Here is a 17,309-nt window from a genome sequence, read left to right as displayed (position 1 = left end):
CTTGATACATAGTATTTTCCATATAACTGTCATTAGAATTATTAGGATTGTGTGATCTGCGTATATCTTCAAACTAAACTAGATCAAAAGAAAAAGTTAACACAGATAGCAAAGAAGCCAACATTACATTTTCTGGCAGGTTCTATAGAAGCTACTCAAACCTCCAAACTAAGCACATTAAGTACTTTGAGCTTAATAAAAAAAGGGATACATTTCTGAAGTCTAGAAAACTAGGAGGGGCAAATAAGAGGTTTTATTCTATGTACATTTTTAAGCTACTAGTCCTGTATTGGTAGAAATTTCTTCTCAACACATCTATATTTGTTTAGGTTCTTATTCTCTTTCCAACTAGATTAAATATCAGGTCAGGCACGCCCATCCTCCAAGTTTTAATGTCCTATCACTTCCCACACAAAAAGGAAATGCCCTAATATGAACTGCACCTCCTGCTGGGGAAAGAACTGTTCAGAAGCACATTAACAACAGAACCCAACAATTCTAGGCAGTTGCAAATTAACATTGCTATTCCTGTCACAAAAATGTTACTTCTGTACAGTAACACAAGGACAAGCCACTAAAGAAATAATTTTTAAAGGTTCTTTTATTCAGGCAAATCTTGAATTGAGAAAATATTTTATTTCAATGATCCCACACTCACCTCAATGTTAAATATTAAATTTAAGCATACATTAATAGCCCACTCTTGTTGTGACTCACCTTTCCATGTCAGTCTTTCTTGGTAGTCTATTAAAAACATAAAACCATTATTTAATGTTATATTATTACATTTCAATCATTTAGATATTTAGCTATACATTCATTTGCATCCAGTGAGGAGATCTTATTATGTAATGATTACATTTAAGAGTTAGCACTACTCCAACATGAATACATCACACACTTTGGAAAGTGTGTTTCAAGAAGTTGTGTAGTATTTCGCCGTATTCATGAAACTAAATTTGTCAAGTTTTACTGTTCAAAAAAGGTGCTGGTTTAATAGCTCTAGAAATAAGAGTTGTCTATTTATACACACAATAGGTGCAAAATAGGCAGCATCAGCATTAGATCCACCATTATGCCCTACCAGCCTGCCTAAAATTGGAATTAGAAGAATCAACTTGAAAGATGGAAGACTTTAGCCTATCCGCTGAGCTAGCCACTATTGATATCTATAAGTACTTATAAGGCCCCCAATCACTGTACCTCACTGATAAACCTCCAGAAGACAGGACAAAGACCAACTAGTTTATTTCATGTAGACTTAGATGACAATTACAACTTTTGGCCCAAATGATACGTGGATTGCTGCCTGTAAATATCCACAAAGCTATCTCATTATCCACCTCCAAATTCCTCCTCAAAACTCTTTTTTGTCATGATGCCTAGAAAAAGCTTTGCAATGGTTAAGCCACTAGTGTGCACAGACCACTGTCTATCATGCTGACTAATGTTGTCTCTCTGTTGAACTCCCCCCATCTATTTATAATAGTCTGTTCTGTCTTGTCATGCTTAGATTGTAAACTTTGCAGGCAGAAAGTGTTCTTTGTTCTATACTTGGAAGCTACATTTTTGGTCACAGATCTAGACACATCAGTACTTTGTTTGGACAGTTAATTCTAAGCAAGGGAGATCATCACACAAAAATAAGGATATTTTATAGAGATAAGGAGCCCCTCTGCTAGCCAAATGCACAGAACATGTGGCATGTATTGAAAACCTAGGACATTCACATTTGGTTGAGATCCTGGACAGTCTATAATTCAATAGTCGATCAATTGTCCAACATATTCTTCAAGCACTGTTAACCCTGACAGTTTTATTTTGTATTAATTACATGAAGTTCCAATGTTTGGTATCATATCATAGTACACAGTGTGCCTAATGCAAATATTTTTATAATACATAGAGCTAACTGAATGTGAGAATGCAAGAAGTCAGTACCACTTACATTCAGTGCATTTTACTGTGGAAAAACCTAAAACTCTAATTAACACACACTAGACACTGAACCAAGATTGTTTTCTTTACAGACTACCTGTAAATAGGATTTATAAAATGTCAGTGCACCCACAAATGTGCATCTCCAAAACCTGCTGAAATTCTAAAGTGGCTGGGCACATCATGAGAGTAAGCTAGTCCATGGAAATACAGTTTACATGATCAGATTCAGTAGTTCTTGTTCTGCACAGAACTATGGGTACTTTCCCATTGGCTCAATAAATTACTCCTTTCCCTATACCCCCTACACTACCCCGTTAAATTAATCAGAATAACTCAAGAGATGAAAGGTAGTTTAGAAGCTAAATTAAACAAATTGTTCAGATTTACGTTCATTCCTTATTTGTTTTCACATCAAGAATTGCAGCAACCAATAGTAGAAGGAAACAAGATAAAGATGGACTAGCTTAGTCTCATTATCCAAGCTATTTTTTTATTTTAAAGCTCTTCAGTGTGAGACGTCAGAACTTTAAGACTCTCTCATAGTGTAACATATTACTAATGTAATTAATTTTAAAACTTGCAAGTTCCAATGTCATTAAAATTAATTTAGAGGCAAACGTAAATGCTTTCCGAACAAAAACTACGTTCAAGCTTCTTCTCTGTTCTCCATCTTTTAGGCCATTTGACGGATCCCCACAATTTAGCAGGGGGTGGGATGAACCGGGAGCAGGTACAAAGACGCACAAGGTCTAGTACCCCCGGGGTGCAAGCTTCGGGCAGGGGCAGCTCTGGGCACCCAGCTCCCTCCGCCCTCCCCAGGGGCAGGGAACAGGGCGCCGAGCGCGGCACTCACAGGTCCGCCAGCACCGTCAGCTCCGCGTAGGTCCGGTGCAGCAGGAAGTCGATGAGGGTGCTGAGCCGGTAGCCGGGGCTGGCCGCCGCCGCGGCGGTGCCCGGGGCCGGGGGGGCCGGGGCCGAGGCGGGGCCGCCGCCGGCCGGGACCAGCTGGTTACTCTCCAGCTGTACCGGCGCCATGGGGGCGGCAGCGCGTCAGCCCGGGCAGGAAGCGCGCGGGGCCCCGGCTCCCCCCGGGACCCGACCAGCCGCAGGGACCCCGCGGCGGCTCCCCGCTCCCCGGCACGAGCGGCCGAGCTCCGGCAGCAGGGGACGGGGAGAGAAGGCGGCGCCAGGAGCCTCCGCGGAGCTCAAAGCCCGCTGGGCGCAGGGGCCGCCGCCATGATGGGGGAGACCGAACCGGAAGAGAACCGCTGCGGCGGACCGGAAAGAAAACCCTTCCGGCAACCCCGCGGGCCCAGGGCTGCGCCGCGGCTCCCTCCAGGCAGCGCGGGGGGCGGGGCTAAAGCGCAACGGTCCAAGCAAGCGGCAGCGGCGGGAGTCGTTGGGGCTGGCGCGAGCTTGGGTGGGGGCGCGTCTGGCGAGCGAGTCGCAGGGGCGGGGCTGCTCTAGTGAGAGGGGGCGGGGCAAGCAGCTGGGGGCGGGGCTGCTCTAGTGAGAGGGGGCGGGGCAAGCAGCTGGGGGCGGGGCGACGGAACGCAGCCCGGGAATGGCCCTGGCGCTGGGGCAGCGCGCGGCAGGGAGCCCGGCCCGCCCAGCGCGGGCAAGTGGCGGGGAGGCGGCGGGAAGCTGTGGCTGCTCTACTCGGGTGGCCGGGCTGTCACCGGGGGGCTCGCATCAGGGGCATCACGTGGAACTGCACCCTCAAGGGCAGGGTCCGTGCACTTTGTAGGGCCTGACTTTTGCAAAGTGCATAATCAGGTCGGGTGCCTCCGTTTTTGGGTGCCCCATGAGACATTTTAAAGGGGCCTGATTTTCAGACAGCGCCGAGCATTCACCTTCTGCAAATCACACCCCGGAGAGGTGTCACAAGTTGGACACATACACGTACGGGTTTAAAAAAAAATACTAATAATGTGGAAAACGTGGAATGTTGCGCAGAATGTTGCCCTGGCCTTACATCTTACAATCTAAACAGAGTCGGTCCTAGTCATTTCTTATTTGGATTTAATTCTAGTCACTGACAGAAGCCATAGGCAAAAGAAAGGAAATATCTGCCTCAAATGTTGAAGCAAACTAGTGAAAATAAGGAATCAGTAAGTAACTGGTTTCATTTTCAAAATGTACAATTATTAAATATTTGTGTTACTGTTAGCCAAAAGGGCTCGTTTCCCCCTGGAGCTTACCTAATTACACCAAGGAGGCACGGAGACAGGAAGACAAGTACCACACCCTTTATTGATCGGTCAGCTGAGCGGGTGCTCTGATCGGCTAGTGCCAGAAGAGAGACACACCTTCCATGGCCAGATGGGCTTACCTTTATACCCCGAAACAAACAACTTAGCCTACGTTTGTCTACGTCATTTGGTTGACCTGTAGAACCTGTACATGCATCTGTTAGGGGATAATTGGATATGCAGGATACATATATCATTTTGTGGGGGCTACAAGATACATCTGTTGAGGATACATTTGTCATTCTGAAGGGGACACAAGATACATCCGTTGACCCTTTGTACTAGATACTTTGGATGCATACATGTGAACACAGCTGCATACACTTGGGGAGCCAACATATACTTGGGGAGCCAAACAAAACTGATAAGCGAAATAGCTGACTTAGGTAGATACACGGCCTTCAGTCTAATGAGTTCTGTAAGCTTTCCAACACAGTTTGGACAAGCATAACATAACTTTGGTTTACTCAGGCCTAATACGGAAAGGCTTCATTAGCACTATGATTTTTCCAACAACTCCCCCCTTTGAGAATACTCACCAAACCTTTTGGCTGAGTTTTCTCACACCTTGAGGCCAAAAAGCAATGAAGCCCTGCAGAAATATTTACAACTGCTCTTTTAAGCTTAGTCACCCCCAACCCAGGAATGAATGCATGGACAAAAGAGTGGAACCTTGTTCATTTAACAACTAAGGGATCGGGGCACTGACTATAACTCAGGTAGGTATACCCAGTGGTTTAATTTCCCAGATGTCTCGGTGAATAATTTAATCCCATATGCATCCTCCCCATGGACCCGGCAGGATTCGGTATGTGGGAGCCACACCCACCCCAACCGCTCCATATGCTTGGAAGGAGCACTGTAAATGTACACACTTCCACCCAGAAAGTGTCCAAGTATGTCTTCATGACCACAGATCAGATGGTACTCCTGATATGTCTGTAAGGGCAGTGGGTCAAGTCTGGTGCTCAAGATCACTTCAAATGGCCATCAGCTGGTCATCGAGGAAATCCTGAAATTTTAAACATACTAGATCCCACTGCAATGCCTTCCCAGCCTCAGTGATATTCAATACCATCTCTGTCAGTAACTTCTGGGTTATAGAACTAAGGGTGGAAATGACATGTAACTTACCAACTCCAGCCTATACTTAAGATAGCTGAGCTTCAAAAATAAGGCTAGTGGCCTTTTCTAGTTGGCCCAATTTCTTAGCATATTCTTGGCTTTGAAAAATAATTCAGATGACTGCAACACTATTGGCCCCAGCCCACAGGGATCTGGTCAATTCCCCTTTCTCCAGAGGAAATAACCCAGGCTCTTTGTTGTGCTAAGCTAATGGCAGCCCCTTGTGAGCAATCTGGGTATGTAAAAGTGATCTGAAAACTGGATAAAGACAATGTCATTTAAAATCCAATTAGGAAGGGCAATACATACTAAAGGATTTATCCAAAACACAGGGCGCAGCCTGTAGAATAAACCCCAAAATCCAATTAATTCCACATTCCCAAACATGGGTCCCACAAGTTTTTTTCTGCCAGTGTATAATTCCTCGGGTTTCTTCACCAGGGTCAGTTCTCAATGTCCTTTTTAGTCAGGAATTCCTGGACTTTGGCAGTGTCAGTGAAGTGAGTGTTTCTTCTAGAAAAGTTCAAAGGCACAGTTGGTCTGTCAGTGGACAAGGGAGAGGTTAGCTAGCACGTCACCTTGTCCTTTTTCCCTGCTGTCCAGAAGCACAGTTGAACTAGAAGAAAGAATAGGCTAATCATATAGGAGAGTTCTCCTGATGTGGACGGGTCTTTTTGCAGTGAGAATCATGGGTCCAAGCAATCAGTCTTTGGCACATCACAGCGGTGTTGGTAATCAGCAGGACTCAATAAGGGCCTTTCCAGTGTGGAGCCAAAGCAGTCTTCGTTGGTGGACCTGTACATTGATCCGGTCTCCAGGTTCCATGGAGTGGCAGGGCTGCTAGGGTCTTCGGGTAGTGCGTCTTTACCTGTGTAAAAAGGAAACCTAACACATTGCATTAGTGTCTTTGCAGATTGTACAGCCCCCCTTTTCTGGTTGTTAGCCAAGTGTCCTTGAACGAAGTCAGTGTATCTCTTTTTTTTTTTTTTTTTTTTTTTTTTTTTTTTTGACTGAGCTTGCTAGTTAAAGTTTTTCTCATTTAACTCGTTCTTTTTCCTTTTCCCCTTTTTGGCTTCCTTTTTTTTTTAACCTACAAAGGAAACTTTTACGTTTTACTTATACACCTTTTGACTTTTACTTTTTACTTATACACCTTTTGTTAACAATGAACACATACACATTGCTGTTATACAGTACATTAGTCTTATTATTTAATATATGCCACATATACCCTTCTACTAAAATAACATTATTACAGAGCTTTGGAACAACAAGCCAGGACAAGCACACCCACTTTGATGAGTTCATTTAATACAAGCTCTAGTTCAATAGCTTCCCACCATCCCCAGCCCTCTGGCTAGAAATTTGAGGTAGCCAGAAGGATGCCATGCACAATATGGGGAGTGGGTTAACTTTTCATGTCCTCGCTTCCAAAGACTGTTAGTATGCAAATTTTAACAACAATTTTCAATTAAAAGATTTGGCCAATGTAGTTTCTTTCTCTTACTTAAGAAAATATATTAGACTTTAATAGATCACATTTTTCTGATGTATCCAAACACTTTGTATTTTAAGTTGAACAAAACAAATATCTGCATTTCAATTCAAGCCTTCTGCTTTATTTCAAACCAGACCATCCCATGAAAATATTTTTACTCTGCCAGTAAATCACGATACGTTGAATGCTGTTCAGCTGGCATTAGTTTTCTTTGATTATCTGAAAGACCAAAACAGAGGTCTACCCCTTCTGGGCAGTCAATTATTGCTTAAAATATACAAATACCCTTGTTGATTTCAGGCAAAACAAGGGAATTACCCCATATTGTCTTATATGTGTTTCATAGACAGCCCAGATTTCAGTGGCCTCTACCTTATCAGTTAGATAATTTGCATTAATACAGATGCTTTCTGGCTTGCTTTTTACTTTTAACTCCTGCTTTTAAACACTGAAAGAAAACATCACCACTTATAGTGCCTTAGAGCCTAATAAATTTTCATTTACATAGCACTGTATACATTCTTCAGCTAATTCAACAAAATTGTTCATAGCCAAATGATTGCAATCTAATAATTTCTTTGCCTGAATTTATTTACAAACATTTAAAAAAAAAAACACCAAGAACTTTTCTCTTTAGCATTTTTACAAAGTTCAACTACTATTCCCTCCAGCAACTACAGAGTTAACTTTTCACTCTCCTTCAGATCACTTGCTCTTTCCTTATATCACTTGCTTGGCTCCCAACAGCCACTTACCAATCCAAATCGCCATTCCAAATATCCTCCTGAGTATTTGAAATCCCCATGCTTACACTCACTTACTTCTTCCTTCCACGAGACCCTCAAAAGTTTCCAACCTGTTCTCCAAGCTCTCTGTCTGTTGCCTGGCCGCCTGGGCCCGATCCTTTTTTTTTTTTTTTGCTGAACCGTTTCTTTCATGGGCTTCTGCCCCCACCCTTCTGGTCTTTTCCCTAAAACATTTTATTCATAAGACTACCCGAGTCCTCCCGTGTGAGGCTCGCCACCTGGGCAAAACGCATGGCCCACTGGCGTTTAACTATTTAATTGCCTCTTGTAGCAAACACACTGCTGTTACGGCGTATGCTGAGCACAAATGGTTAAATTTTAACAAGTCCCTAAAGGACTGGTACTTGCTTAGCCAGGGCTTCCTTGTATAACTGGAAGTCCTGTCTCAAGGCCTGCAACTTGGCCTGGCGCAGGTTTGAGTTGCTGCCTGGTTCATGATCTATGCTCTTAATTGCTTAATTCCAGTTATCAAATACACATTTTTTTCCTTTTCTCCAACTACTCTATTGCCCAGTCCTGCTACGACTGGGGGTAGATTCACCTGCCACCCTTCCTGGTCAACCAGGGTGGAGAGAGGAATGCTAAACCCTTCTCCAGTTCTCAGACTTACTGCAGCTGAGAATGGGCACACCTTTAATTATGCAATCCTCAACATATAACACCAACAGAACCAAACAAAACAAACATAAAACAACAAGGGTAAAACAAATAGATGGTGTAAATTCTACAGGGTTCCCCCATTCTCTATTGCTCACCAAACTGTGACAAATTTCTGTTACCAATTTATGCCTCATGTCAGGTGATCAAACTGACACTGCAGGACGTTGCAGGAGGATAGAGAAAATACACCATATAACCAAATTTTAAAGCTTCATTAAAATGATAAAACAACAATGGAGAGTGTTGGGAATGCTTCCACATCACTCATAAAAAATACGAATGCCCCATACTTACACATATCCAGACTGGCCACGTCTGTATATAACATTCAGAAAAGGGGAATAGGTGGACGGGAGATTATCCTGTATACAGCTTGTTCAGAATTTCCAACATGCTTCCGCTCTTGGGAAGGCTGTTCTTTTACACCCTGGAATCTCCTGCGGTGTCTCTTTCAGAGATTCTAGTCCAGGTCAGCTACCTCTGGCTTCTCCAGTGTCACCAAGCCACACCAGCACCGGCATCCGTCACAAAGTCAGACTGTTGGATCTCACCAAACAGTTAAGCTTTGCAAATGTAATCTCAGTTCTGTAACTTGTACTGCCTTTGGTTTGCTTGACCTTGAGCATAAAACAACTTTCTCTTTTTATCTCTGGGCGAAGCTGAGTTTTAAATTAACCCGTTTCTAGACAAATTGCTCACACTGTGTCAGAGGCTTTTCTTTGGTGATTAAAAGCTCCTCTGAGATATATGATCTTATCTAGATTAAAGGTCCCTTTTAATGGGCATTGTTTAGATGGATCTTCACGCGTATAAAGATTCCAATTCTCTAAATACCTGCAGGTTTTAGAACCATAATGTACGTACATATAATATGCTGGGGTACCCTTAGGGGGTGAGGTGGAATGTTTAGACTGTCCCTTACCCACACGGAAAAGAAGGGGGGGAGAGAAGATGGGTTCACACGCTCCTAGACCCGGTTACAGTTTTGGCTTCCAGCATACCAATAGAACAAGAAACAAAAGTACCCCTACCAAAAAGAAAAGCCAGCCCTGGGGCTGCTCTAAGTCCCAGTAATTGTTCAGCACGGCCCACGGACTCGTGGAGTTAATGGAATTATTCATTAGCCGTGTCTGAACCTAGGTACCTTAACCAGAAAGCTTTTACCCACACACCTTCCTATTTGTGGGTTCCTTTACCATTAGGGGCCCAAGGTCCCAACCCGCACTTCGGGGGCGTTAATCCTCAAACCCAGGAGGTAACGCACTTACCACGCCCGGAGTGGCCACGTCTGGCAGGTGGACTCCCCTCTTCTGGTACTGTCTTGCCTCCGTGTCGGCTGGAGTTCTCTGTGGAGGGGGCGTAGCCGTCCCGGCCGATTGCGGCGACCCGGAGCTTGAGCAAACCAATAGCTCAAGGTGGCCACTCTCCTGAGCCGTCCTCGGCCGCCGGTCAGCGCCCCCAACAGGGAGAGAAGTCCCGGCGTGGAGTCGCCATTTTGTTAGCCAAAAGGGCTCGTTTCCCCCTGGAGCTTACCTAATTACACCAAGGAGGCACGGAGACAGGAAGACAAGTACCACACCCTTTATTGATCGGTCAGCTGAGCGGGTGCTCTGATCGGCTAGTGCCAGAAGAGAGACACACCTTCCATGGCCAGATGGGCTTACCTTTATACCCCGAAACAAACAACTTAGCCTACGTTTGTCTACGTCATTTGGTTGACCTGTAGAACCTGTACATGCATCTGTTAGGGGATAATTGGATATGCAGGATACATATATCATTTTGTGGGGGCTACAAGATACATCTGTTGAGGATACATTTGTCATTCTGAAGGGGACACAAGATACATCCGTTGACCCTTTGTACTAGATACTTTGGATGCATACATGTGAACACAGCTGCATACACTTGGGGAGCCAACATATACTTGGGGAGCCAAACAAAACTGATAAGCGAAATAGCTGACTTAGGTAGATACACGGCCTTCAGTCTAATGAGTTCTGTAAGCTTTCCAACACAGTTTGGACAAGCATAACATAACTTTGGTTTACTCAGGCCTAATACGGAAAGGCTTCATTAGCACTATGATTTTTCCAACATACCTTAGTGTCAGAATTTAATAAAAACATTTTAAAAAATAATTTGGAAAACTGAAACGTGGATGGGTAATTATTTTTAATTTTAGGATTGTGCCTCTCTAATGTGATAGACTTCTTTGAGTACATCAACAGAATAATAGATGGAGAACCAGCTGACAATTTTATCTGGACTTTCCGGAAGTGCCTTTGACACAATTCCTAACAGACTATTAAAGAATCTGAGTAGCTAAGGCTACATACTAGGACCAGGATTATTTAGTTAACATATGTTTAATGTTTTGAAAAATGTGAAATATTTGCAGGTGACACAAAATTATTCAGGATAGTGAACACTACAGAAAGCTGAAAGGTATATCTAAACTTCCTATCAAAGGTAGGTTAATGGGCAGCAAAATGGCAGATAAGATTCCGTGTTGACAAATTCAAGCTAATACACATAAGAAGAAATTATATAAACTCATACATATGTTTGGCATCTAAATTAACTACAATCACTGAAAAAAAGACCTGGGTGTCACTGTGGAGAGTTCTATAAAAAATTCTGCTCAATGTGAAGATAAGATAATATAAATATCACAGCTCTATGTCTTATTTCAAAGTGTACTGCAATTTAATTCCATAAACAATGCATGTAGTATTAATGCAGGATATTCTATACATTGAAGATGCGAGACTGAAACATTATCTAAATTATATTCTTTCATACAATAGACCTCACTAAATTTTACTAACTGGGACATTGATAGTGAATTACTGAATTTTGCAACTTAGTAAGTAAGAATAATACAACATAAATGTACTTTATCTGTAAATGAAGTGTTTTGTAATTTGACTGTTATAACACTCTCCTATTAAATCTTTGCTGAGAAGCAGGGAGTGGATCACTGGGGGAAGTAGGGGGTTTCCAGGCTAGTTAAATTCAAATTAACAAATTTCCCCTGTACTTTTATTTGCATGCATTCACTTAAGTTCAGCAATTCCCAGGCTTCTGCCTATTAAAGTTTTCTACAAATTTATCTATATTAATAATGAGAAGAAAGCATGTTTCAGTGGACAGGGAACTACATTAGGAGTCAAAGGGTCTGGGTTCTGTTTCCATCTCTCCCACTAACCTGCTTTGTGATCTCCAACAAGTCACTTCATTTCTGTGCCTCAGTTTCCCCACATGCAAAATGGGGATGATGATACTTGGCCTCCTTTCTGTAGCACTTTGAGAGCTACAGATGGAAAGTGATAAATAAAGTACAGCTAATAAAGCATACTGTAGATATTTTAGATTGGCACACAGATATTCATAATAGAACTTAGATGTTGGTGAATCAAAAGTATTTCTATTTAACTGCAGACTGACAAGGTTTTAGAATCAAAGGGGAAGGCAACTTGATAAATTTCTTTTTCTTGAGGAGGTTAAATATTTGTCTTCCCCTGGAGCCATCTTTTAAATGTTTTATCTGAGCCAGGAAGATGGACTGTACTCTTTATATGGGTGCTTTCTAACTATCCTGTCACAGTATATTTTAGAGCTTGGTCATTTGGTTCCCAAGTACAACAAATAAAATGTCAATCTCTGCTGTCACACAGCACTGTTTAATGACACAAATACTTTCTTCACTTGATACTGAAGAGCTCTTCTAATAGTCATATGTAAATAACACAAAAATATACATTTCAGAGGTTTTGTTGATCGATCATTTGTTTTATTTACAGGCTTGCTATAGTGTTTAGCATTGTAATATCTGAGCGCCTATATAAATTATATGTGTAATAAAAGTTTTATATAAATAATATGTTTTATATAAATCTCATGCTTTTAAGAAGTAGTAAGGCAGAAAATGTTTGTATAATTCATCTTTCACATACAAGATCCATTACTGTAATGCTAAGTAAAGTGGACTAGTTTATGAAGCTTCAAACTTTTATTCAATAAAACTAAAATACACAGTACTTACAAACTAACATACATCAATGTGCATTATACAAATATCAATGTCAAAATGTTTAGGTTTTTCCATTGTAACAATCTTATCAGTATCAAACTTTCATCTACATGGATATGAGGCAGTTCAACTGAAAATTATTGATGCTACTGTAATCACAAAGTAATATAATGGAACAAATTACTAGTTTATTGTAGCATTTGTTTTTATTAGTGACTACTTTATCCTTTGAAAATTCAGTGTTCTGTAGCACAGACCATTTGTTTGTCAATTATGCAGGATTTTTATATCTACAGTAGAGCATTCTTTATACAACAGGGAGAGTATTAGCTATCTATTGCGTATATGTACTACTTTTGTGTTTATTAAAAGTCCATGTTTTTTTTAAATGTCTTTCTTTTTTAAATGTCATTTTCTTTACTTTTGTTCATATGATCATATCTGGAAAACATTTGGTTTTTACATTTTTAAATTGTAGAATAATTTACATTAACAGGTTGAAATTTTTGTGGTAATAACTGATGCCTTGTAAAACAGTGTGTTACTGTGACAGAGAATTGCTTGTACAGTTTAGTAAAGTACATTACAGTTCTAATTATGTCTTGAACAACTTAAGAAAGAAACATTCTCCAAGTCAGAAAATAAAATCTTTTATTTTATCTGTGAATATACAAAAGTCCCTTCTCTTGAAATACTGCAAATTGGATAGTTTTAGATTCTGACCATATTCACATTGCTCTGAACTTTACTAACAAAGTAGATATCCACTGTAAATTCTAAATCTGTCTGTCTGTAGGAGACAGGAACTAGAGTTACTAACAGTCCTTTCTATCCTCAAAAGACTGGTTGTCATCATTATTGTAATCCAATTAATTATAACTAAATTTACAGTCCCAACCACACACTGTATTTTTCACTGGTGAAGCAATGAAATGTCCAGTTTTACAAGTAATTCTGAAATAGGAGCAAAACAGTTATAGCGTTTCTTGACCCCACATCTTGGAAAGGCTAACAAAGAAAAAGAAACCCTTGATCTAGCTCATGGTAGTAAAGAAATGAATTGCAGCGTTCAGTTATTGCCTTAAGAAGCTGACAATATCAGTAAAGCCATGGTTCTCCCTGTCTACTGCTTAGTGCTATTCACAGAATTTGACAAAAAAAAAGTTACAGAAAGAAAATACAATGTGAGCAAATATTTCAACATGAAAGTATTTATGGAGAAATGACTTTATCTATTGAAGGTCCTCAGAAGATGGAGAAAATGGTAGGGAAAGTAGGCCTGATTAGTCATGCCCAGTGGGAGAAGGATTGCAGCTGTGAAGTGTTCTGTCCAGAGATCTTGGTTAAGTTACAAACAGACTGCTTGATCATAGTTAATTGTTGCTGGTTAATAAATCCATGTAGCGGGGTGGACCCCCTCCCGCTACTGCACTGAAGGGTTAAAAACAGCCCTGGGAGGGGGCTGGGGCTGGAGAAAGCAGCTTTTAGGCTGGGCTGATTGGGGGAAGTGGCTGCAGCTGGGGCAATGCCCCAGACAGACTCAGCTGGCCCTATAAAGGCAGAGAAGCCAGGGGCAGATAGAAGTCAGTCTTCCTCTACCTGAAGAGGGAGAAGGGTCTGGCTATAGGGAGCTGGACACAAGGTACCTGGGGAAAGACAGAGGAGCTGGGGAGCTCCAGCCTGGAAAGACCCAGGCTGCGGCCTAGCATTGGGCTAAAAGGTACTGGGGGTTGCAGAGGGCAGCCCAGGGGTAAGCCAAGGCAGCAAGTCCAAACCCAACCTTGCCAGTGATGAGTAGGCTGATACTGTAGTCTGCCCCAGGATGGGGGGCTAGACAATGACTGGCAGTAGCCATATACTGAGGCAAGGTGGGGGTTCCCCTGGGAGGGGGAGACCCTAAGATTGAGGGGTTACTGCCAGGGGACAGCACCCCACTTAAAAGGGCACGGGGGCCAGAGGACAGGCAGATCACTGGCCTGCAGAGGGTGCTCTGGAGCTGGAACAAGCTAATTCCCGAGGACTACCAGCAGGACATGCTGCAGGGGTGAGTCTGCATGTCTACAATCCACATCGTGCAAGCTTGCAGTGAGGCCCACTCTTCTAAGACAACTAAATTCTGGTTCCCACTCTTAATTGAATACCCGTTGTAAATCCATAAATATACTAAAATAAATTAGGGCTGTCAAGTGACTAAAAAATTCAGTGTGATTAATTGCACTGTTAATAATATCACTTAAATATTTTTGTATGTTTTCTACATTTTCAAATATATTGATTTTAAATTACAACACAGAATACAAAGTGGTCAGTGCTCACTTTATATTTTTATTACAAGTATTTGCACTGTAAACAAAATAAATGGTATTTTTCAATTCACCTAATACAAATACTGTAATGCAATCTCTTTATCATGAAAGTTGAACTTACAAATATAGAATTATGTACAAAAAACCTGAATCCAAAAATAAAACAATGTACAATTTTAGAGCCCACAAGTCCACTCAGTCCTACTTCATGTTCTGCCAATCACTCAAACAAGTTTGTTTATATTTTCAGAAGATAATGCTGCCATACAGCATTACCTGAGAGAGAACAGGTGTTCTGATGGCACTGTTGTAGCTGGCATCACAAGATATTTATGTGCGAGATGCAATAAAGATTCATACGTCCCTTCATGCTTCAACCACCATTGCAGTGGACATGCGTCCATGCTGATGACGGGTTCTGCTCGATAACTATGCAAAGCAATGCGGACTAATGCATGCTCATTTTCATTATCTGAGTCAGCTGCCACCAACAGAAGGTCGATTTTCTTTTTTGGTGGTTCAGGTTCTGTAGCTTCTGCATCAGAGTGTTGCTTTTTTAAGACTTCTGAAAGCATGCTCCACACCTCATCCCGCTCAGATTTTGGAAAGCACTTCAGATTCTTAAACCTTGGGTCGAGTGCTGTAGATACCTTTAGAAATCTCACATTGGTACCTTCTCTGTGTGTTGTCAAATCTGCAGTGAAAGTGTCCTTAAAATGAACAACATGTGCTGGGTCATCATCCGAGACTGCTATAACATGAAATATATGGCAGAATGCAGGTAAAACAGAGCAGGAGACATACAATTCTCCCCCCCAAGGAGTTCAATCACAAATTTAATTAACACTTTTTTTTTTAATGAGTGTCATTGGCATGGAAGCATGTCCTCTGGAATGGTGGCTGAAGCATGAAGGGGCATATGAATGTTTAGTATATCTGGCAAGTAAATACCTTACAATGCCGGCTACAAAAATGCCATGCAAATGCCTGTTCTCATTTTCTGGTGACACTGTAAATAAGAGGACAGCATTATCTCTGTAAATGCAAACAAACTTGTTTGTCTTACAGCCTGGCTGAACAAGAAGTAGGACTGAGTGGACTTATAGGTGCTGAAGTTTTACATTGTGTTTGAATGCAGGTATGTAACAAATCTAAATTTGTAAATTGCACTTTCACAACAAAGACAGTGCACTTCAGTACTTGTATGAGGTGAATTGAAAATTACTATTTATCATTTTTACAGTGCAAATTTGTAATAAAAATTATACAATTTGATTTCAATTACAACACAGAATACAATATGTGAAAATGTAGAAACATCCAAAATATTAAATTAATTGGTATTCTACTAACTGCAATTAAAACTGCAATTTTTTTAAATTATTTTTTTGAGTTAATCGCATGAATTAACTGATTAATTGACAGCCCTAAAATAAATTTAAGACTGTGGCCTACACCAGTCAAAAGCAAGGACATTCAGAATTAAGCCTGGATCACCATTCTCAGCCCACACCGACGTTACCTAGGTAATTGTCTGAGTTTCCAATTCGAGCTACTCTGAGTACCTTCCTTGGACAATTTCCAGGACTGGCAACATTTTCGAAGGGGTAAATGCACAATCTCAAACATTTATGACCAGTAGGTGTAAATTACTTACACCATGCCTTCATGTAAAAGTAGGTTATAAACAACATACAACAAGTGATTCTAGAGTAAGGTAGGTCTCAGATATCTAACATATGGCTTCATGTTTAACTGAATGGCTGAAAACTTAGGTGAAAGTTTTGTTAAGCTCCTTGAACTCATTAATGACAGGCCTGGTTTAAAAAAAAAAAAATACAGTAAAGGGGAAGACTGTGGTATTAGCAGCCACTGCAGATACATTGGAGATGGGGGGCACTGCACAAGTGGCAGTATCCAGTAGCACTCTGCATATGGAGGAGAGGCAAGCAGAATGCCAACAGGTTCACTAGGGAAAGGCAAGCACAGGGAAAGAGCAACTCCACCCAGTGCCACCTTGAAACAGCAGCTGAGGCAAAATGAGATCATGGCACCACCTCTTTTAGGCTGTCTAGTTCAGTGGCTCTCAACCATCCCAGGCTACTGGACCCCTTTCAGGAGTCTGATTTGTCTTCCATGCCCCAAATTTCATCTCACTTAAACTACTTGCTTACACAATCAGACATAAGACAAAGTGTCACAGCACACTATTGCTGAAAAATTGCTTGCTTTCTCATTTTTACCATATAATAAATCAATTTGAATACAAATATTGTACTTGTATTTCAGTGTATGGTGTATATAGAGCATAAACAAGTCATTGTGTGTATGAAATTTTAGTTAGTACTGACTTCACTAGTGCTTTTACGTACCCTGTTGTAAAACTAGGCAAATATCTAGAATAATTGATGTACCGCCTGGAAGACCTCTGAGTACCCCCAGGGTACATGTACCTCTGGTTGAGAACCACAGGGTCTAGTTCTACTGGAGGCACTGACCTTTCTGTGCACCAAGATTCTGGCTGCCCCTTGTGCAGGAGGCAGAGGGAGTACTTCCTGGTCCCTCTCCACCCATGGCATACCCATGAAAGAGCAGTTAGAATCCGGCTATAAAGAAACCCTAACTGATTAGGATTTGGTGTAGCTGTTTCACAATCGGATAGTGCAAAAAAAAATACATGGAATT

At 41.4% G+C, this 17,309-nt stretch overlaps 1 protein-coding gene across 1 annotated transcript in view; it reads right to left on the bottom strand.

Moving 5' to 3' along the window:
- The window catches only part of MED14 (mediator complex subunit 14), a 67,276-nt gene extending 64,285 nt beyond the window's left edge, over nucleotides 1-2,991 (bottom strand). Inside the window, exons 1-2 of the mRNA XM_045002693.1 lie at nucleotides 2,795-2,991; nucleotides 718-744 (exon numbers count right to left, since the gene is read on the bottom strand). Coding sequence (XP_044858628.1) covers nucleotides 718-744; nucleotides 2,795-2,976 — 209 coding nt within the window. The 5' untranslated portion in view covers nucleotides 2,977-2,991. The remainder of the gene's footprint in view (nucleotides 1-717; nucleotides 745-2,794) is intronic.
- Nucleotides 2,992-17,309: the final 14,318 nt, after the last annotated feature.

Source organism: Mauremys mutica, chromosome 1 (genome assembly GCF_020497125.1).
Source record: "Mauremys mutica isolate MM-2020 ecotype Southern chromosome 1, ASM2049712v1, whole genome shotgun sequence".
NCBI lineage: Eukaryota > Metazoa > Chordata > Testudines > Geoemydidae > Mauremys > Mauremys mutica.
This window is presented reverse-complemented; position numbering and strand designations above follow the sequence as displayed.